The sequence below is a fragment of the Gymnoscopelus braueri genome (genome assembly GCF_963280865.1).
Source record: "Gymnoscopelus braueri genome assembly, chromosome: 21".
In the NCBI taxonomy this organism is placed as follows: Eukaryota; Metazoa; Chordata; class Actinopteri; order Myctophiformes; family Myctophidae; genus Gymnoscopelus; species Gymnoscopelus braueri.
In genome coordinates this window covers 36,242,707-36,265,717 of record NC_137623.1, presented here as the reverse complement: position 1 = coordinate 36,265,717, position 23,011 = coordinate 36,242,707, and the positions used below count along the sequence as shown (strand labels likewise).

General features: G+C 42.7%; 1 protein-coding gene across 2 annotated transcripts in view; it reads right to left on the bottom strand.

Moving 5' to 3' along the window:
- Positions 1–23,011, bottom strand: part of arhgef4 (Rho guanine nucleotide exchange factor (GEF) 4) — a 157,099-nt gene that overhangs the window by 103,285 nt on the left and 30,803 nt on the right. Inside the window, exon 1 of one of the 2 annotated variants that reach the window (XM_080418476.1) lies at positions 18,450–18,680. The exons of the other annotated variant lie outside the window; for it this stretch is intronic. Coding sequence (XP_080274602.1) covers positions 18,450–18,488 — 39 coding nt within the window. The 5' untranslated portion in view covers positions 18,489–18,680. Of the gene's footprint in view, positions 1–18,449; positions 18,681–23,011 lie in introns of those variants that run through there. 2 annotated transcript variants of the gene reach the window in all.

Below are 23,011 nucleotides of genomic sequence, written 5' to 3'. Positions count from 1 at the left end.
AGATGTTCATGGGGAAGAGATGGCTGTAACAGATTGCTGTTTATGTTACCACTGCGCTCTGTGTGTTGTCCTCATAAACGCTGGTGTGTTGTCCTCATAAACTTCAACAAATAGAAAAATATTATTCTTCCTTATGCCTCAAGTCAATCACAAAGGTTTCGGTTATCCAGCCTTTGATAAAAGGATGTGCAACTGAGGCTTCGTTTTGCATCCCTTCTTTTTTGGCATGCTGCTATTTCCACTTTGGTGTGGTTCTTTTGTACTGTAACTAGTTGTTTCTGTAGCTGAGCACCCACTGCTTAAAAAGCATTCAGAGGAAGCGCACCTACTTGTTTTCCAGCAATCCAGCCTTCATCTACACAGTGATGAAGGCTGGCTAGCCAAAACTATTTGTGATCGACTTGTGAGTTATTATGGAGGAATGGTACAGTGGAAACGTTTTTATTTCGGAGTGCAACTCTCTTTTTTTATTTGTGAAACAGATTGCTGTTCATTACTGTTAACCTGTTCATAGACATTCCTCCACAACTGTCAGTGGTGTAAAGTAACTAAGTACATGTACTCAAGTACAATTTTGAGGTACTTATACTTAACTGGAGTATTTCCAATTTTCTATACTTTAAACTAATAAAGACAAATATTGTACTTTTACTCCACTACAATTATTTGAAAACTTTAGTTACAAGTTACTTTGTAGATTTTGATTATTTATACAAAACATACATTAACCACTTCAGTGGCCCTGAATTTGTAGATATGCTATTTTCGGGACATTCAGCATAATGAGTACTTTTACTTTTGGTACTTTAAGTATATTTTGATGCCAATACTTTTGTACTTTTACTCAAGTAAATTTTGATTACCCGACTTTTACTTGTAACAGAGTACATTGCAAGTATTGATACTTTTACTTAGGTAAAAAAAAAAAACTTTTACCATAGTCACACATGCACACAGACAAACTCACCCCTGCACTCGCCACGCACACGCACACGCACACGCACACACACACACACACACACACACACACACACACACACACGATTACGATTACCAGTACATGATTGTCAGCTACATGACATGATGTAGCTCTTAGCCACCACCTGTATTTCTTCAACAGTTCAACTTGCAGATGGCAGGGATCAATACACGGGCTCACACATAGGATCACATGATTTACAGACATGGCTGACACAAGCTTTTCATAACCTGAAACCCAGACAAGGGTTCGCAATCGCATGTGTCCACATACACGCATAGCTTAACCAATTCAATCCGGGGAACGCATCTCGTGTCATTTTAGATTTCTTTGGCTATTCAAAAATAGCAGATCTACAAGCTCATAGCGCGGCACAGAGTGCTCCGCTATATATGAGCTTGTAGATCTGCTATTTTTTGGAAAAATCATGAAAATGTGTGCAAATCCTTCAATATATATTTTCTAAAGGAACATCTGTAAAATATTTTTTTCACGATTTTTCAAAAATAGCAGATCTACAAGTTCATAGCGCGGCACTCGGTGCCGTGCTATGAGCTTGTATATCTGCTATTTTTTAATAGCCAAATAAATCTAAAATGGCATGCATACCTGGACTGAATGGGTTAATACTGCACGTATATGAAATCAATCATGTCTGGGTTTTTTTTTGTGTGTGTGTTCACCAGGCTTTCGATATAATTTCAATACTAATGCATTTAGCATAAGGAGATGTTTTGTGCTCAGTCAGAGAAATAATGAAGGTCAAGGACATTTAATGGTGACAGTGGGACATGAGCTTTCAAACTGGGCCACGTTGGGTTAGGGTTAGAACACACTGTTCACAAATATGTACACTATTATTTTACTGTGTCCTGCCAAAAGACAGCATCACTAAAGCCAGTTTGTTTTGGATTGCAAGAAAGAAAACAAGGATAGATTAGGTTAGTTATGGCAATAACTGCTCGCCTGCAGGTTAAGACGAGAAATGGCATCGTGACAACAAAATGAATAGTAAAACATCTGCTTGTACAGGAAAAGAAAAGGAAAAAAAGTCTTGACAGACTCGTTGAAAAGCAGGCTCCAGACGTGTTGAGAATTTCCATATCGTTGCTGTCGTTGCTGTTAACGCCGTACTTGATCACACTACAGCGTCACACAAAAGCATCAAAAGTAGCAGATCTGCAAGCTCAAAACGCGTCGCTTCGCGCCGCGTTTTAAGCTTGTCGATCTGCTACTTTTGCTATTTTTGAATTTTAATCCTGAAAAGTAACACTTGTGGACATATGAGGTTTACATCCGACAGAGACGATATCCAAATGAAGTGGGACTTATAGGTGACACTGCACCCCTGCTGCGTCTTTAGCGTCCCGGGTTCTATAGCCACTAGAGGCTAGCACCTTCACGACTCCAGCGCTATAAGACAAAGACAATGGGTCCGCTTGTTATGGTCTCTGTGGGCAGGCGTGATGTCAGTCAACATGACTGTAGAGCAGCGGAGTCTATGAAAAGGTCAACATTTACCGTTGAATTTTGCCCGAGTTCATTTGCTGTGGTAACTGTGAAAACAGAGCATTCTTGTCCCGACAAAGGCGTTCATTCACTTGTCACAATGGGCAGCTAGTCAAAACCACTAAAAGGGGCAAATTCAGTTTTTTTTCCCCCTTCTGGCAGACAGCACAATAAGTGGCATGGTAGACAGAAACATTTCCCCAATGTGTGATAGTCTTTGCTGTAATTATGTCCTGCTAATGGGACCATTTTTTTTTCAATGAAAATGTCAGAATGTAGTTTTTTCTCCTCGATTATCCAATGTATGGCTTGCTTCAAATGCTGATTCAGGCGTTTTGTTGTTTGAAAGCTACAACCCGGGACTTACATTCTTTTTGACTAATCTGTATAGTAAGAAGAGTATGTTAATATACATTATTACACGACTTGGTTGAATGCTTGAGCTTGATGCTGAATGGTCAATCCCTGAATCTTATTTTTTTTATAATGACCGCTGAACTCAATAACAGACCGCGGTCTAATCGAAGACTGAGAGCACCTGACTCATATCAATCTGCGTTACTTGATTTTGTGCCGTATCCAACATGGCAGCCATGTAAACAAACAATGTCATTTACAGCTTTTTTAAAAACATTTGAATTGAGAAATAGACAAAGTAACCTACAGTAATATTGGTTCTATTTTATCAACACTTCCTGTTGTTTTCCGAGGCACTGGACGCACCTGTCATAAACTAATGGACTACTCTCATTACCATAAGCAATTAAATCCTTTGTTTTGTTGTTAATTTTGGGTCAATTTATTCATTTCCTTATTAAGTAGCTGTGTAATAAGCGGGATAATCAATGGGGAGCGGGTCATTATTGAAATATAAACCCCTTCAGGTTGATGAAGACCCCTCCGCTACACTATAGTCTATAATCTATATTCTATAATCACCACGTCGGGGTTTATTTCTCAATAATGACCTGCTCCCCATTGATTGTCCCTTGCATATCGTCTCTGTTGGTTGGAAACGTCCAAAAACTGTTACGTTTCAGGATTCAAATTAAAAAAATAGCAAAAGTAGCAGATCTACAAGCTCAAAACGCGTCACTTGCAGATCTGCTACATTTGATGCTTTTGTGTGACGCTGTAGTATGATCAAGTAGGGCGTTAATTTACGAAAAAACTGAAAAAGTTAAAATATGGAGATAGGTGGTTTCTGCCCGACAGCAACGACATGATACATCTGCAGTTGTCCAGGAAGACCACCTTCATGGACATCGATTGGTTAACAATGTCAATAACCTTATTTGAAGCAGACAGTGCACCGGAATGGACAATAGACGCACTGCCATATTTACTGTGGTTTGGACATCATTGCAACAAGTATACCTCTTTGTTGGGAGAGAGAGAGAGAGATGACATAAAACATACGGATTGTAGCTTTAACACAATACTTTGATGTTTTATTCTGTCTCCCAGAGCGATGTGCAGTAAAGAGAGAGGTGACAATAGACTTCCAAACGGCTTGATCATTACATGATTAGCGTCGTAGACCTCAGATACAGTAGTTCCAGTACATTGATTCACATGAGATGATAACATACAATCAGATTCTTTAAACATCGTACCTTTTAAAAGTGCATCACAAATCATCTGTTCTGCTGCAACTATACTGCAACTGTAGTGTTTGCTGCTAACTTCCGGGAACTATTGAGGTGCCACGATCCACCATTGATTAAAAAATTACAATAATAAATGGGTCCAGTGGAGTGTCACTCAGTGCAAATAATATGATTTATTTCTTTCTGCTCTCTTTTCTTCTCTTGCTTTTAAGCCAGATAGCATGGCAGCTCTGCACAGAACACAATACAAAGGCTCTGAAAAAGGGGGGGTGACTCCTACTGTATGTCCAAAGCCAGCATGTCTTATTTCACAGACTTTTTCAGATTTTGCGATGGCACCGGCCCCAGAAAAAAAGGTAGATAAAAGTAAGACAGTGCGTTCTCTCTCTTTGATGTTTTCCTATACGCAACAACAATGTGGCTAACACAAACACCGGTCTGAACACAGACCAGCCTTTGTCGCTGGGAGTACAGTACGAGATCCCAGGGTTTGGATTTCTAGACTCTTTTGTGTCCTGAACAAGCGTGGGACAAGGTCAATAGCATCCGGGGGTAACAGGTTCGGTTATCTGATATTCAGGCGTGCAAGAAGCCATAACCAGGGATTGACTCCCTGGAAAGAACCAATGCTAGTTCCCATGGCGAGACTAGAGGGCTGCTGCCTCCCCGTCACCTATGACCTTAGGCAAAGGAGGGATGCTGGGTAGTATTGGGAGTCGATTGAAAGCCTTGTGAGAACTGAGTAACTTAAGAAAACTAGCTAAAGGTTTGTGTGCTTTAAGCTTATGATGCAATGTCCTTGTAAGCATCAGGTGTGTGTGTGACGCAATGCTGCTGGAAGTCCTCCAAGCCACTGCTAACAAAATGATTTGTAGTCATTCAGGACACTGAGCCACACATCAGTCCATCAACTGGCACGCACACACACTCACACGCTCATGCACACACATGCTAACGTACGCTCGCACGCACGTGCACACACAAACACACACACACACACACGCGCGAGTGCACGCACAAACACACACACAAAAGCGCCCCCCTTGAGATTACTGTACACAGTCAGTGTTCATTCATTTATCCATTTGTAACCCCCAGAAAGTGTAAAAGTGTAACCAAAAGGACCCTTATAAGGTTCCATTTGGTCACACTTGTACACTCTCGGAGTGAAATTAACACATTTTACCATGTTAACATTTTGCTCTGCGATAAAACAGCATTATACATGTACGTGGTCGGCATCCCAACTTAAATGAAGTTAAGCACACACCAAATGCCCCACGCATGCAAACGCACGCACACACACACACACACACACACACACACACACACACACACACACACACACACACACACACACACACACACACACACACACACACACACACACACACACACACACACACACACACACACACACACACACACACACACACACACACACAGTAGTGCAGTTATGCGTCTTTTCACGTAACCCAACTTGTCCGGGCTCCACAGGGTACTGTCATGGCAACGCAGCACAAAGAGAGGGCCTTAGCGAAACGAGCCCCGCAGCTCTGGGGTGGAATACTAATAGGCAAAGTGTTACGTGGGAAAAGACCCAATAAACTGCACGGTCGGGAAGGGATTCCCCACTGAGTTCCTTATGTTGGCCTTATGCACTAATTCCTTACACACCACACATCCTTGATATAGCTTCATCCCAACTCCCATCACTCGGAGCCTCTCCTAAACCACTTGAACCCCAGCATACCTATTCTGGGGGAGGAACATTCGCCAAAAATAGCCCAAAGCTCAAAACGTTTTGAGCTTGTAGATCGGCAATTTTTGGATGAAAGTGGTCCGAGTGCATTTATCTCAAGTCAGTTTCTCTAAGACTAGAGGGTTTAAGAGGTTAACAGCGAGGAGGAGTCCCTTCAACCCTGCATTGTTACTGCAAAGCTGAGGTTCTCTCAAAGTGGGGTCCGTGGACGTACAAACTCACAACACGGTGTGATGCAGCACGTTGTGAGTTGTAGATTAACACTGCATTATTACTGTAAGTGAGTCCCAACACTGCATTATTACTGTAAATGAATCAACACTGCATTATTACTGTAAATGAATCAACACTGCATTATTACTGTAAATGAATCATTCAACGCTGCATTATTACTTTAAATGGAGATTCAGCTTTAACTACGGTGAACACTGTGCCTTCAGTGCTGTGTTGCTTAAGGCATTCTCACAAGGTCACACCTTATCTAAACAAGACCACGTATTGGATTGCACAAATTTTTGCATGCACATCTGAATAGAGACAACGTGACATTTCCGGAGGGTTGTGCGTGTTTGTGTGTGTCAGTGTGTGTGTGTGTGTGTGTGTGTGTGTGTGTGTGTGTGTGTGTGTGTGTGTGTGTGTGTGTGTGTGTGTGTGTGTGTGTGTGTGTGTGTGTGTGTGTGTGCGACTGCGCGCGCCTGTCCAATCAGCCTATTTGACCTTCAATCTGCTTTTTTAAACAGATAATGTGTAGACTCAAACTGACGCGACAGAGGATAAGGATGGAAAACAAATAAAGACAACCTACAAAGATTGCCCTCCGGAAGAATGAACAATTTTTTTGCATATTGTTGCTGTCAGGCAGAAACCTCTTATCTCCATGCATATTCTAACTTGTTGTGTTTTTTTCATGAATGAACGCCCTACTTGATCATACTACAGCGTCACACAAAAGTAGCAGAAGTAGCAGATCTGCAAGCTTGAAACGTGGCGCGAAGCGGCGCATTTTGAGCTTGCCGATCTGCTACTTTTGCTGTTTATGAATTTGAATCCTGAAAAGTAACAGTTTTGGACATATGAGGTTTCCATCCCACAGAGACAATATCTTTGCTGCCAGGCAGAAACCTTCTCGGGAAATGCTAATAACCTTGTTCTTAAAATAAAAGAACACTGCATCATCAAAGTTATTATTGTGATTTAACGTGTGTTTGCAATTTGTGTGTGTGTGTGTGTGTACAATGCACATGGGTGTATTACCACATCTGCACCAAATACAGTCTTTTGAAAATAGCAGATCTACAAGCTCACAATGCATCGCATCGTGACGCGTTGTGAGCTTATAGATCGGCTATTTTCAAATAGCCAACGTTTAAATAGGGCTAATAAGTGGTTAATGTATGTTTTGTAATAATAATCAAATCAAATCAAATCAAAATCAAATAATTGTTGTGTAGTAAAAGTACAATATTTGCCTCTGAGATGTAGTGGAGTAGAAGTAAAATTTGAAATACTCCAGTAAAGTACAAATACCTAAAAATCAAGTACAGTAGTTGAGTAAATGTACTCACACCACTGGGATTTGGACATAATATGAGGTTTCCACTTTCCACCCAACAGCGACGAAATGCCACTTGACCTACAAACTCAGGGGCAGCTGAAAACCCTATCCCCACTTCCCAGCCCTCCTTAATCTGTGTATTATGTGAAAGAATTTGAGGGACTGGGCTCTCTTTCAACTTCTTCACGCCATTGCAACTTGATAACATCACAGGATAATGCGTTTCAGTGAACTTCCCCTTTAACCAAAACCGCTACCTGTAATGGCATCACAGTGTGGTATACTGTAGGACCACACAATAAAGCCTTATTATTTCACCCCCACAGAAACCCAAGTTACTGCTTAAAGGCAGGTACCGATGATCCTGCCCCACGGGAACCAACGGAAACAAGGCATATATATAGGTCTTCCGATCTTGCCGGGATGTATTACCCATTCTACAAATGTCTTCTAAATCCTAACAGTTCTCTGAAAAACGTATGTTGCTATATCAGTGGTGCACAAACTTTTTCATGTCAAGGACCCCCAAAATGATATGTATTTGGCCGCGGACTCCATCTCAAAATATTTAGTTCCAGGGACCCCCAGAGGCAAAGATTTGAGTCACAAAAATGTATTATATTCAAAGATTTCATGATTTAAAAAAGAAATAGCAGATATACAAGCTCATAGGACCAAGGACTTTGAGAACCAATGTGCTGTATATATACTATAGCTCAAATCTAAAATGACACAGATAGTTTACCGGATTGAATGGGTTAAAGTGACATGTCTGAATGCATGACAATTGGATTCTGCTCACATTGCAAATCCCATGAGTCTCAGTCTACATCCATGGACTGTCAGACATGTGTGATCATAATTCTGTCAAAGTCAGCGTGCGACACAGACAAACTGCTCATGTCAGCAATTGTACAGAGACAGCAACTAAGATAAATGTAGCCACGCGGCAGACACATTGTAGCTATTTACAGCATAGACAAATAATAATGTAGCATTGGCCACTGGATCGTACGTCAATGTTGCTGCCATATTGGTAGGAGCAACTTGCCATAACTCCACTGCAAGAAATATGCCTGGGTCGTATAAAAGTAGCACCTGGAGACTAAACCTTTTTTTCTGTTTGATAAACATGACTGTTAATACTGTATCTAGGTGTTTTGGTATGAAAACCCACATTTCTAGACAGTCAATGATCTTATATCATAACATAAGTACATGTCTGATAGTGATCGGGTCAGGTTTTTTCATAACCCACCCTGCCCCCCTGCCACGGAGCCCAACCCGCCCCAACCCGTCCCGCAAAAAATATTTATAAATCAACGACCCGGCCCGTCCTAACCTCACTCCGTCAAATGGAAGAAGCTTGCGACACACATTTTGTTTCACAGCGTACTTGCATCTGAGACTTCGGGCGCAGAATCGATGACAGACGGAGTTTCATTTTTTCAAAATACTAGGCAGGTGATTGGATGATCCCGCCCCTAGCAGCCGCTGATTGGTTCGTATGCGCAGCGGTTCGGGCAGCTTTACTCTGTGAGCAATCCCAGACCCTCCTTCCTGAAACCAAATGCAATGCAATGCATGAGATTTCCGGAGGGAGGGGGTGTTTACCAGGCTAGGCCCGTCCCGCAACCCGCAAAAACTAAAAGTAGCCTACAGACCGGCTTTTCAACACACTACCAACGTTAAGTCCATCCAGTCAATCGCTTTCGAGGGGGGGGGGGGGGGGGAGAGGTAGGGAGAGAGAGAGAGAGAGAGAGAGAGAGAGAGAGGGGGGGAGAGGTAGGGAGAGAGAGAGAGAGAAAGAGAGAGAGAGAGAGAGAGAGAGAGAGAGAGAGAGAGAGAGAGAGAGAGAGAACGGGAGCGAACCATATATTCAGCACCATTGGGTGTAGCTGCTATAGACAATTCATATTTTTCCTGTCCTTTATAATTGTGTAGTCTCCATGAGAGAACATTAATCAAACGTAGATAGATACAGTGAGTGTCCTACTACTACAACATAAGGGACATTCAAATAAATAAAGTTGACATGCAGCTGGGATATCATTAGAGGCAGCTGTGCATAATTGATCAAATAAGCAACACATTGAACACAAGCTCACGATTCCAGGAGGAGAGAGACGGGAAATGGGGACAGAAGGAGAGATAGAGACAAAACAGGAGAAAGAGAAGGTACCAGAATGCTTTTTCTTTTCTTTTTTCGTGTGTTGACCCGCTCCGCCCGCCCTGCGATAATTGCGTCTGATATCTTGACCCATCCTCCCGCCCCACGGTTCAACCCGCGGGACCTGCGGCCTACGGGTCGGCCCGCGCATCACTAATGTCTGACATTTGTTATAAACCAAACCGTTTGAAAACCAGTAGAAAAATTCAGCAAACGACAATAATTGTGGACAGACCTCCTGCCTCAGTAGACAAACATGTAACAAGAGGCAAACATGCAGTCTGAAATTAACAGGAAAATTGTCAATGTCTATGTACTGTATTGTTTAGACGGAGATGTGAATTGACGCCTATGGGGGCTTGCATACCTACGTAAGTGCACAATTATGGTGTTGACAGTAGGAAGTCAAACCACAACCATGCTGCATGTTACTGCATACACCTGAAGCTCTATTGGGAGAAGATGGAAGGTATGCAATGCTTCCAGACAATTGTAGCAAAAGTGAAAGCAGCTCCGCTGAATAGCGCCACTCCTAAACTTATGACATTCAACTAATGGTGAAAGAAAAGACCCCCTTCTACTGTAAAATGACAACTATTTCCGGGGGGTCTTCAACAGGGGGTCCTCAGAGATACTGCAAGGGGGGCCGCCAAGTCTTTGTGTGATACCGATCCTATTTTTTTTTTGTTTTACAGTAACCACTTGAACCCTCGCATCCCTATTCTGGGAGGAACATAAGTAGATCTACAAGTTCACAACGCGTATACGACGGCTATTTTCGGGTTTCGAGGTTTGGTGTATAGGGAAAAAAGAGAGTATTGGGGGTTTAAGTCGTTAAATTCCTTGCTTCATCTCTCTCTCAGATAAGTGAGCCTCCAGATAAGTGGCCCTCCTCCTTGGCCTGAAAACGTTGAAGACCCCTGCTCTAATTTGATCAAATTCGTGGCCTAGAAACTCCCTTTGGCGATCCATCAACCCCCAACAGGTGATAAAACGCCGCTGGAGGTCTGAGAGCCAAGCGCAGGTCAGGGCTAGAAAGCATTTAGAGCGTGCCAGCCCCGATTAGACACCCCGGAGCCCACTGATAGTTTCAAATGAATCGCCTCCCCTGTAACAATGGGGGGACAGTGTGAACCCGGGGATACCGATGGTTTCATTACTCAGTGCTCCCCTATAACCTGGACAATGAGGGGAAAGATTTAATAACTTCTCTGCGCAGCGGGACGACGCAAAGCCAATCATTTACCCCCCTGACAACCGAGCTGTCAGCCCTTGTCCATGTGTGTCTGAGAGAGCCGTGCCCTCCTGACCCGGCCCTCGCGGGCAAAGCCATTTCCGCGTATACCCACGCAGAGCTTAAAGGAGATTTTCTATCAATTTACACAATCCCATGAAGCCTTGAATTCATGGAGATTTTTTAGTTTTTGGCACTTTCCTCAGACAATAATTTGATGGCCGACAATTTTTTGACCATTTTGCACCAACATCTGAAAATGTTTTGTGCCAGTCTTTGTCTGCTATTTTTGAGAACCACTGTTCTAAATCCTAAGAGTTTTCTGAAAAACCTATGTTGCTATATATATGGCTAAAAAATGCCTTGCTTTGCTTTCCCGGTTTTAATGGGATAAACTGCAGGCCACAGAGATGCCATCGAAAATCTATCGAGAGAGGAGCTCTCGCGCCGCGTCAGCGTTTATGTATTTTAAAACTGCCGTTATAATACTTTACAGAGTTGTTTTTAGGTTGGTTTTCGTAAACAACCTTCAGAATTTGGCAAACTAGGTAAAATTTGACTTACGGTAATCTGTGAAAGATTTTCTTTGTTTGCGCATTGGGGTCAAGTAGTGGGGGGTGAGAGACAAATAAGGTTACTTAGCATGTCTGAACAAACAACAGGGCTACAGTAACGACTGTTTCTCAATTATCGAGTAAATTCATTCTAGTTCATGCCAAATCAGTTCGCAAACGCAAATTGTATAATGTAAAGTAAAACATAAAACGTATAGTAAAAGTTAACAAAAAAAGACACTAATGGCTGTGATAGCATCACCACCCCTTGTGTATTATAGCTTAACCCATTAAGACAGGGAAAGCATCTGTCATTTAAGATTTTAATCACTTTCACCGAGTGCCATGCTATGACCTTGTATTTCTGCTATTTTTGAAAAATCATACAAATTTGTGCAAATCTTTGAATATATATATTTTTAAAGCGAACATTTTTAAACTCAAATCTTTGCTTCTGGGGGGTCCCTGGAACTCCCTGGCCAGATACATATAATTTTGGGTGGTCCTTGACATGAACAAGTTTGAGAAGCACTGATTATACAGTACCAACATAAGTGTTTCAGAAAACTGTTAGGATTTAGAAGACATTTGTGGAATTGGCCTCAGGTCCTAATGGGTTAAAAACATGTCAAGTGATTGACGCTTCACTATTAACAGCACCACATGATACAGGCAGGGGGTCCCGTAGAAAATTATTCAATCAAATAAGCTGGCCAGAGCAACACTGGTAAGTCTTGTCCATTCAGTGCATTGCACTTACAAGGTCAGTGTGCCATTGATTTGTAACATACTGCCAAGTTACAGCTGCCTCAAAGCTTATACAGTCCAAGAAACATTGTGGTTCATTTATCCACTTAAAAACAAGTCAGGATACTCTTTGTTATTTTGACAGTGAAGCATAAAAAAGTAGAATTACTTTTCCTTCCCGATACCGATTGCGATACCCATAACTTGCGTATTTCAGGGTTCCTTGAGGGGGTTCCACAGGGGGTTACAGGCATGTAACTCTGAGAGTGTACAAATGGAACCAAATGGACCCGTAGGGTCCATTTGGTTCCATTTGTACACTCTCTGAGTTATGGGGGTCCTTGACATTAAAAAGTGTGAGAACCACTAATCTAGGAATAAATAAAATTTCCATTCATAATTGCTAGTGTGTAGCTACAAGTTAGTATTAGTAAAATAATCATGTAAATAGTACAGTAAGAGTTTAAAACAGTAGTGTAACATCAACTGAAGCATTCAAAATACAAAATAATAATAATGTGTTAAATTACATGGTAGCGGAATGCCATAGACTGGCATACTCGCCGATACCGCCACCAGCATTTCAGTATCGGCAGCTTTTCCAATACGTTATCGGAACAACTCTATAAAAAAGTTGTTTCATTTGTTCTGACATTTACATTTTGGGTGGCAGAATGTGAATGTCAAAATGTGCCCTGCTAGTCTATGGAACGCACGTGTTCCTGCGTATTATCTCGCCAGTCAGGCTGCTAGCCTAGTATCAACATTATTTGTAATAAGCTAACTCCAGTCTTTGTGTTCTGGCTTACAGTTTCCTGGTGCAGTAAATCTGCTCAGTGCAGTTTGCCTGACCGCACGCACGCTCCGGTTGTTGATGAGAGCAGAGATTCCTGCGTCATCATGACACCTGTCTGTGATTGCCGAAAGCACGCTACTGTGAAGACTGTCCTCAAACTGAAATGCAAGTGTCTCTACCAGAGGTGAAAAGTAGCAAAGTACATGTACTCAAGTACTGTACTTAAGTAAAATTTTGAGGGTTTTATTTTACTTTACTGGAGTATTTCCAATGTTCAAAACTTTAACATCTACTCTACTGCAAGTATTGTAAATTAACCACTTCAGCCCTATATATACTATGGATATTTGTATCCATAGTGATTTGTATACATTTTGAAGACTTGTGAAATGGGACAAATGAGTACTTTTACTTTTGGTACTTTAAGTATTTGTTGATGCCAATACTTGTGTACTTTTACTTGTATGTAGTATTTCTACATGGTATTGATACTTCTACTTCAGCAAAAAAAAAGAAAATAGTACTTCTTCCTCCACTGGTCTCCACTGGTCTCTACACTACATGGATTTTAGTAAAAGCATACTGTAGGAGAATGGGGAAACAGTGTCGTCACTGACACCCCCCGCCCTGGTTTCCCCCGCTCTTTTAGTATCTGTAATGATGATCTAATCAACGATTAGATCATATTTACAGAAAAGAAAAGAGTACAATAGATTCTAATGTATCTACGGTAGTTACTGGACAAGTACACTGGGGTTTTAACTGCCGGAAACAGACACAAAATAGCTTTTCTCAGTCTCCAGTCAAAACCAATGAATGGCATTGGAAAACAACTCGTGGATGATTCTAAGACAACACTGGTCTTCATTATTTACTGCTCTGCCAAAACGGAAGAGGGAACAGCTTCCATTGACCATGCAGTGTCTGCTAAATAGGACAGCTGTCTTTACTAAGGCTCTAATGATATTCTCACAGAGCTCACGCACGAAACGAAACCCATGCCAAACTCGTTCAGTATGGACGTTATAGCCGGGCTGTGTTGAGCAGATAATGATGGAATATTGTTTTCTACCAAACAAAACTATGTTCCGTGACACAGTGTGACTCAAGTGGCATTCTTGGATTCCACACAGTGACACAACACAAACAACTTGTTTAGGCGACAGTAAAAAATAGAAAGTGGCTCCAGATGGTTTCAGCAGTCATGCATCTTTACCAGGCCAGAAACTAAACTAACACATCACAGTCCATCGTTGACCAGACCGGCTGCCACCAGCCTATCACTCACTGACCAAAAGCTGAAATGATCTCTCTGATGAACAACTTCAGCTGACCACCAGTGTTGCCATGTCCGCTTATTATAAGCGACTTTGGGCTAGTTCTTCTGTAAAGTTGCTTGTAAATATTGGGTTGCGGTTGTTTGGGCTTGTTTCTCGGGTGTAGTTGCTTTTTTTGGGCTTGTTTCCTAATGTTGTTTAAACCAGTGGTTCTCAAACATTTTCATGTCAAGGACCCCCAAATTGTAATTGTCCGCGTATCCCCATGTGAAAACATTTTGTGCCAGGGATCCTCGTATCAGATTTGTGTTGTTAAAATGTTTATAGGTTTAAAGTGCTCAAGTGGTTGCTTGTTTCTCTCGCAAAATCTGGCAACCATGTTGACCACTGCTGAGATGAAGTTCTCAGCGTGTACGCCACACGTCTACATCACGGATCACATGACCACCCACTCAGTGTCTCTGTACAGCACTGGCCACAAGGGGAGTGTAGCACATTCTGAAACCTCGACTAAAAATAAGGTTACTAAACAAGCGCAAAAAGGTTGAGGCCGGTGGTCTTGTTGTACAGCCGAGCATGTGTGTGTGAGTGTGTTCTCTCCCCAGGAATGCTCCGGTATGGTTGGCGGGGCTCCCTGTGGACTGGGCCAGAGGGTGGGGATCACACACTGGAATCCTGCCCTCAGCTCCGCTCACATATTTGAGCCTTGAATCACTCTCACCAAATCCCCAACAGGGCTGCACTGCAAGACCCCAGTCCAGTAGCACTTACTAAGAATGATCCCGGTTGACGGGCATATATATATATGTCGTCAATTGCAAAAGGTTCATGTCTAATTATTTCTTAAGCTATCAGTTGCATTTAAAAAAAATCAGGGGATGACCCTTGGCTGCAATGACCCAGATGTTGATTACTTTCTGCTGGAAGCGAGACCACATGTCAGGCAGAGTCGCATAAACTTACTGTCCTCTCTTGGGCATAAAGTAACTGCTATACACTGTTTCCCAAACACAATTTTTCATAGGTCACACGTAAATGTCCATTTATTTTTTGTTTGTTCATTGAGCAAATTCAAAGATTTTTTGAAAGAATTTCATGAATAAAAAAAACTAACAAAGACATTTGATAAATTAGAAAACAAATGTTTAAGTAGTGAAAAAAATCTACAAGCTCACAACATGTCTCATCGCGACTCGTTGTGAGCTTGTAGGTCGACTATTTTCACTATTTGGGTCCTGGGGAGACATCACATTTCTCTTTTGGGTCTCGAGCTAAAAATGTTTGGGAACCAGTGCTATACATCACTGGGAAAATGTGTGCGTGTCTGGACGCACATGCTTATATGCATGCATGTGCACTTACATTATGAACAGTATGCATGCACAATTGCAGAAGCGCATGCAAACTGTGTTTATGTTGTGAGAGAGAAATGAATAACTCCTGGCTTTGACATCTTCTTCAGCAGATTCCACCTAAGCCTCGTCACCAGCCCCTGCCACCCACCAGGGAAACCCCACATGCCCTGACTGCCACACCGGAGCACTCGCTGCACCTCAACACTAAGCTGGTTTATGCATACTATGTGCAATTAGAATCAGTTAGTAAAGCAAATAAACACAGCCCAAGAGCTACAAAACATGACACTATCTAACAGCAGCACATGCATGGTTTCCCTATTCAATAAAAAAAGCCATTCAGACAGTTAGCTTCATTAATTAGCAGTGGTCTGGCTCACTGGCTTGAATCGACCCCTACATAATTTATAATCGCCCACATCTTAAAATATAAATTGAAAACATTTCGTCAGTATTACTGTAGTGGGACAATTGCTTTCCTTCATCCTTTTACATTGGGGTACAGTGATATACCAGCTCAGTGGCCTTGTGGATAGAGTGTCCGCCCTGAGATTGGGAGGTCGGGATTCAATTCCCCGGCCCGGGTCATCGCAAAGACTATAAAAATGAGACGTAATGTCTCCCAGCTTGGCACTCAGCATCAAGGGTTAGATTGGGGGTAAGTCCCTGCGACATACTATTGTCATGTCCAAGTGGTGCACTTGTATTAAATTGAATGATACTTTAATTGTGTAAAGGTACATAGCAGAGTGTGATTAACCCATTAAAACTGGGAAAGCATCAGACTGTGTGATTTCAGATGCATTTTTTTGTGCAGTGCTGCGCTGTCTTAATGGGTTTAACTTTTAAAATGTTCTTGTGGTCATTGTGGACGACAAGTGAGTCAATCTGATATGCTTTTTTGATGGTTTATGTTTGTGTCAAGATGGAATTCACACAGTTTAAGAGAAACACAGCAACTGCAAATCTGCTTCATTGAATGTTGAGTGATTTGTTTGTGGTCAGTTATTAGTCATTAGTTAGGTAACTTGATCACAATGATTTGTGTGTTTTCTCAACATGGATGAAAACACCGGCTTCGAATGCTATCAATGCATTGAATGGGAGATTATCACGTTTTATCAGACCATTGAATGGGCGAGTAGGCGACGAGTAGGTGATATACGGACCTACCCGCGATTTGTCAGACCATTCATTGGGCGTAATCAGGAGCTACTGACCTACTTGGAGGCGGAGCAGTCCCCACAACAATATTTACGATTCTGTGCCTATCGGTACATAACTCCAACGGCGCTGAGTAGGCTCAGGCGAACGTCACACCGTTCAGGATGGCAACTCGGTCGCTTTAGCTCCCTCGGTGGTCCTTCACAGGGTGACAGTTCGCCTGAGACTGCGTGCCTCCGTCATGGTCCGAAACCAAAATCAAAACCGAAACTGAACTATTTAAGTCATCTCCGTTGGTAGGTCAGTATGTCTTGATAACACACAATGAATGGTCTGATAAATCGCGGGTAGGTCAGTATGTCGCCTACTTCGCCCATTCGATAGTCTAATAAAAGGTGATAATGTCCCATTCAATGCATTGATAGCATCTGAATCAGGTGATGAAAATGTATTTGCAAACATGTAAATGAAGTCCCTTTGTTAGTTCATCTTAATAGAGGGTTACCTATACAGTATAGGTAACCCTCTTGTGTGTTTCTCTTAAAAGAAACACACAACCTTCCATTTATTTCGGCACTTGAGCACGTGAGTGAGACACTCCATCAGTGTTGCCAGATTTTGCGAGATAAATAAGCAACCTTATTATGTAGCAACATAAGGGGTTCCTTGACATGAAAAGGTTTAAACAACATTTGGATTTGGAAGCAAGCAACCCGAAGAAACGCAACCAATATTTACAAGAAACTTTACAGAAAAACAAGCCCAAAGTCACGTATAATAAGCAAACTTGGCAAGGCTGCACTCCATCATGTGTAAGCAAAACACACTGACACAGATGTGGTGTCGAAGAATACGCAGCGATGTGCGTGTTGTCTCAAACTAGGCTCCTGGATGCCTTGCTAGCGGTCGCGGAGACCGGAGAGCACATCATTTCTAAGAGCCGATGGGTTCCCAGATTGTCACCTGAGTGGAACAGGTGTGATAATCACAGGCAACAGGTGTACTTCTGCCTCCATTCCTTGTAAATATGATAAGACCCATATACGTTTGATTATAAAGTTATCCTCTTTGACGTAGCTTAACATTCAGGTCTTTCTTCACAAGAAAAAAAGACAAAGAAGGCCCACGCATGAATGGGCTCAGTGGGCGCTGTTGACATGAAAAGGTACGGTGCTGATGGGGCCTCCCACAAGCAGTGCAACTGATCCATCTGCATTCTAAGCATCCAAGCAGTGTCCTATTTATTTAACATGATCAAACACACATTTCCAAGAGGCAGCCAAGCACGGTATGAAGGCAATCTCGTTTGACATCTCCTGATCAGGGTGTGTGAGAGATAATAAACGGGAATTATGCTGATAACTTGTTCAAACATGTCCCAAGACAAAGTGTGACTGCTAATCGTCTTCGTGGGAAATCGCAGGCCTGAATCAATGCAAAGACATCACAAGAAAACTCTCAGTGGGCCATTGTGGTTAAAACAAAAACAAAACAAAAGGAAGTCAAGGCAATGTGGTTATGACCAAGAAAAAAAGAGAGCGAGCCAAATCTGCCCCTCCCACTGCTACTGGCGGGGTACAACAACACAAATAGAGAGATAACAAAAGCAAAGCAAGAGAGGGAAACAGAGGGAGGGAAAGATGGGGCGAGGGAGAGTAGTACACAGAGGAAACAGTTACAGCACCGAAACTTTCCCTCTGTTTTGTGGAGTTTTAAAGAAAGCATGGTAGCTCTTACCTTGAAGACAGTACGGAGGAAATACATCAAACTCAGCATTCTGGTTAGAGAAAACTAAGAGAGAAAGAGAGAGAGAGAGACTGAGATGCCCTCTCAACGTCTCTCTCTCCCCCCTCAGTGATTCTTCATGCTGCCAGGCGGCCCCACCACTACTACTACTACTACTACTACTACTCCTCCTCCTCCTCTGCATCCAGCTCTGTATAGCGGCAATGCATGGGACACTTACTACGCTCGCACAACCTGTTGCTATTTTAGACAGACTTAGTGCCTGTCTGCCTGATCACAGCCGGCGCACAGCAGCGGGAGAGGGTGACGCAGGGACGTGGGGAGGGAGGCAGGAAGAGAGAGCAAGAAGGAGGGATAGAAGAAGGGAGGGAGGGAGGGAGGGAGAGAGAGGGAGGGGGAGGGAGGGAGGGAGAGAGTAGAGAGAGAAGTAGAGAGAGAGAGAGAGAGCGAGAGAGAGGAGGGAGAGACTTGGCAGAAGCTCATGCTGAGGTTGCATAACACAATGAGAGCTTAGCAGCGGAGCCCCACACAGGTAGAAGAGGCCTTGTACTTGCACTTGTGCTGAAGGAGGAAACACTCAAGTGAATTACAAAGACATATATCTTTCAAGGTGAAAGGCATGGATGATAACAGTAAAGCTGCTGTGTGTTACGTCTTCCAGCCATACTTCCTTGTCTGGATAGGATAGGATAGTATAGGATAGCATATAGGATGGGATAGGATAGATATAACAGGGTGTTACAACAGCAAGGATTCAAAGTGAAAGGGTGTACAATCCTACTATAAATGTGCGAAATGTGTGTACGTGTGTGCCTGTGAGTGTAAATTGTAGTTCACGTATCTTGAGAACCGTCTCAACGATCAACGACCCACTGGACTGGGAGTCCCTTAAGCCAAGGGTTCCCAAAATGTTCAGGCCGCGACCCCCCGAAATAATCATATTTGAACTGGGGACCACCCACCCTGACAAGCAGAATTGTAGGCATTATACATTTAGTGAGACTCGGTTCCACAGATAAATATTGTGAAAATAGCCGAACTACAAGCTCACAAAGCCTCGCAGTAGATCGGTAGCATAATATTTGACAATTTGACCATTTTGGTCATTAAAAAGGTCTTGAAAGTTATTAAATTGTAACTTTAGAAATGTGCAGATACCCTGTATACAGTTATACTGTATGTTGGTTTGTTTACTGTTGAGTGAGAAAACAACGTTGGACATTAAGCTAACCATCGGGGACCCCCCAAAATCATTTGGAATCACTGGAATCACTGCCTCCAGCCACAGTATGTAGACTTTTAATTGTTTTAATTGCCTGTTTTTAGTTTTAATAAAAGTGACAAGCACAGACAGATACAGAGATCTCCATATATGGGCATAAAAGGGACACAGACAGAGAAAGATCGGTACATCGGGTCTCTGACAACGGGCACTACGGGTAAAACGTGTTGTGTGTGCATAACCTGGGTGGGGCATGTATTCCAAACTTGCATTGTTCCTTATTACTGGCATCAATACCGGCGGTCTAGTGAACAATACATACAGCAATAAACCAACAATAGACTCTACAGCTACTACAAGTACTATAATATGTCTGTAAAGTCCTAGAATATTCTTCGCAAGCATAAATGTAACTCACAGTTACATACAAGTCAACAACTACATGTGTAGTTTTGTCATGACTGCAGCACAATTCCCCATGCTTTCTTTAGAATCGCCCTAATCTTTTAAGTATCTTGAAATGATCAAAGTAATTTTCTGTGTGTTTCCAGGCATGTAGAGGAATCCTGTGTTATTTAACTTCCTGAGGTCATGTAAATAAGATTTGCTGTGGTTTCCTGTAGAGCTAGCACATAATCCACTAAAAGAATATGTGGCTAGAAGTCATGGAGCTTAATCCTGAGTGTGCACGAGAGGGAGAGAGAGAGAGAGAGAGAGAGAGAGAGAGAGAGAGACTATGAAGTCAATCAGAAAACCTAAAACCATGGCCTTGTGAGAAGATGTACGATTTGTGAAACACGGCCATTTTATGGCATTTTAGGTTCAAAGGTCAGGGTTAGAATTAGAGCTGTGGTTATGTTAAGATTGTTGGGCAGCTGAGGTAAAACAGGCAGTGGCAAAGGTTAAACACTACTGGGTGTCAGTGTATATTGATGGAATGTCCTCACAATAACAATGTGTGTGTGTGTGTGTGTGTGTGTGTGTGTGTGTGTGTGTGTGTGTGTGTGTGTGTGTGTGTGTGTGTGTGTGTGTGTGTGTGTGTGTGTGTGTGTGTGTGTGTGTGTGTGTGTGTGTGTGCGTGTGCGTGTGTGTGCGTGTGGTAAATGGTTCACTTTGTTGGCACAGCCACTGTAAAGTAATGGTCAAGTGTGCCGGGTCATGCATGCAGAACGTGTCGTGGCTCACAATTGTGTTTACACACAGAACCTGACAGCCAGCGTGTTCACAGCTGTCTGACTCACTCTCTCAGGGGCACTTCAAGACACATAGCGGTGATGCTGAACATGTAAACACACACTGGTCATCCATAGCAAGTACAGGACCCAGAGGAAAGGCCTCTGGTTCGACCAAACAAAAGCACAAGTGTAATGGATTCAGCCGGCGCTGGAGAAAGTACAGGTGCCGGTACACCAGGTATCAGGGGGTAAACAAATCAGGAAGACTAATATCGCCCCCTGTTGTGAAAAATATGTCATTACATTTTGGTTTCATGAATACGATTGAGTAATAAGTAATAGCTATCAATCCAATAATTAACTTGGCAAGAATTAGAAGTAACCTTTGGTTGTGTGGGTTGAAATTGCTGCTAAACTTCCATACGAGTCTTGGCTTGACATCCTTTACTGTGTGAGTTCAATACAAAGTTTCAATACAAAAAATAAATTGTGAACTAATTGCACAGATAAATTAATCCTATTCAAAGAGGGATTTATCCAAATCTAATTGTGACGCAAGCTGTCCAAAGCAGCCCTGCACCGCCTTCATATCCCCAGCTGATTACCCCATTTAACTGATGGGGTCAGAGTTGTGGCCCTTTTTTTTCGACAACAGGAACTAAGTAAACCTTGCTGTGCCGTGAGACGTACTGTATTTACGAGGTCCTGGACTTGTTTCCATACGCTACGACTCGGTTTCATATAAGGTTGTCAGAACCAAATTTTGGGGCCCTGCTCAGGTATAGTACTACTAACCATGAGAACTTGTACTTTCAAAATGTTTCTAAAATAGTGGAAATATCAGATCTACAAGCTTGCTTTTTTTGTTAATACCTCCTCGTTATAATGGAAAATTATCACAGAACTTCAAGGGTTCCAGACAGTTTGGAAGGTTCTGGGTTACCCTTCATAGTCCAAAGGAGCCATTCAGTTTGTGTATCACTCAATAGGTCCACTAGTCTGCTCCGCTGTGAGTCTTTTGTATCACTGCCTGCGGGTGCAACAGAACACAGCATTGAGACTCAGATGGAGCCATGACTCAGAAGATTGTTCCCTGGCAGCTGTGCGCTCCTCTTCCCAGAAGCCCTGAAATAAATGGCCGTGTGCTTGCCCTGGGCTCAGGCCCCGTCAGGATTACAGACAGAGAAGAATGGTGGTGCGGTTCCAGAACCAGGGAGGTCCCGTTTGGACCGGCTCTGGGCCCCTGGCACGTCAGGGCCCCGCTGGACAAAATAGGAAATGAGTCGACCGAAAGCCCCAATTTATAGATCGTCACACGGCGGTGAAGACAAGAGATTTTAAACTGAAAAAGCAGTGTTGTTGACGAGGACTTACAATTTCTAATTTTGGCATTTATGCAGACGCTCTTAATCCAGAGTGATTTACAGTAAACAAGGTGATCCGTTCATGTGACAAGCCCTCCTAAAACTTCATACAGCAGCATTTGTTTTGATGTGCACATCTCACCATTCAGTATTTATTGTTGTATTGTTGTGTTGTTGTATTGTTTGTGTGGGTGCGTGCACGTGTGTGTGACTTTGAGTGAGTATATTGCTGCTGTCGGGCAGAGACCTTGTATCTCCATGTTTACTCCCTTCTCTTCCAATTTAGTTACTTCCCCTTGTGTCCTGTGGTCCGTGTCCCTGCCAACCCCTCCACTGTCATCCTAGGGTGTAGACAACCACATAGCTCCCCTCAGTCCCTGAGAGCGTAGTGTTTCCCTGAGAGCATATAGTGTTTCCCCAGGTAAAGCTCTTTTAACACACTGGGAGCTTCATGGCACAGTATCTCAACAATGAACTTAAGCAGCTGTCTGCCAATGGTCCAGGAGCCATCATGTCTCTGATTTCTAGTCTGTTAACACCATTTTCCCTGAACACTGGCCAACGCCGAACACAGCAAACACTTTAGAATGGAAAAAAACAAGCGCCAACGCATGTGTACAAGTCTTTTGTGTGGGTCTTTGTGTATGCATAATGCATATTGTCTTGCATATTGTGTGTGTGTGTGTGTGTGTGTGTGTGTGTGTGTGTGTGTGTGTGTGTGTGTGTGTGTGTGTGTGTGTGTGTGTGTGTGTGTACACTAGTCTGACTCTGAATAGGAGGCAATGTAGGCAA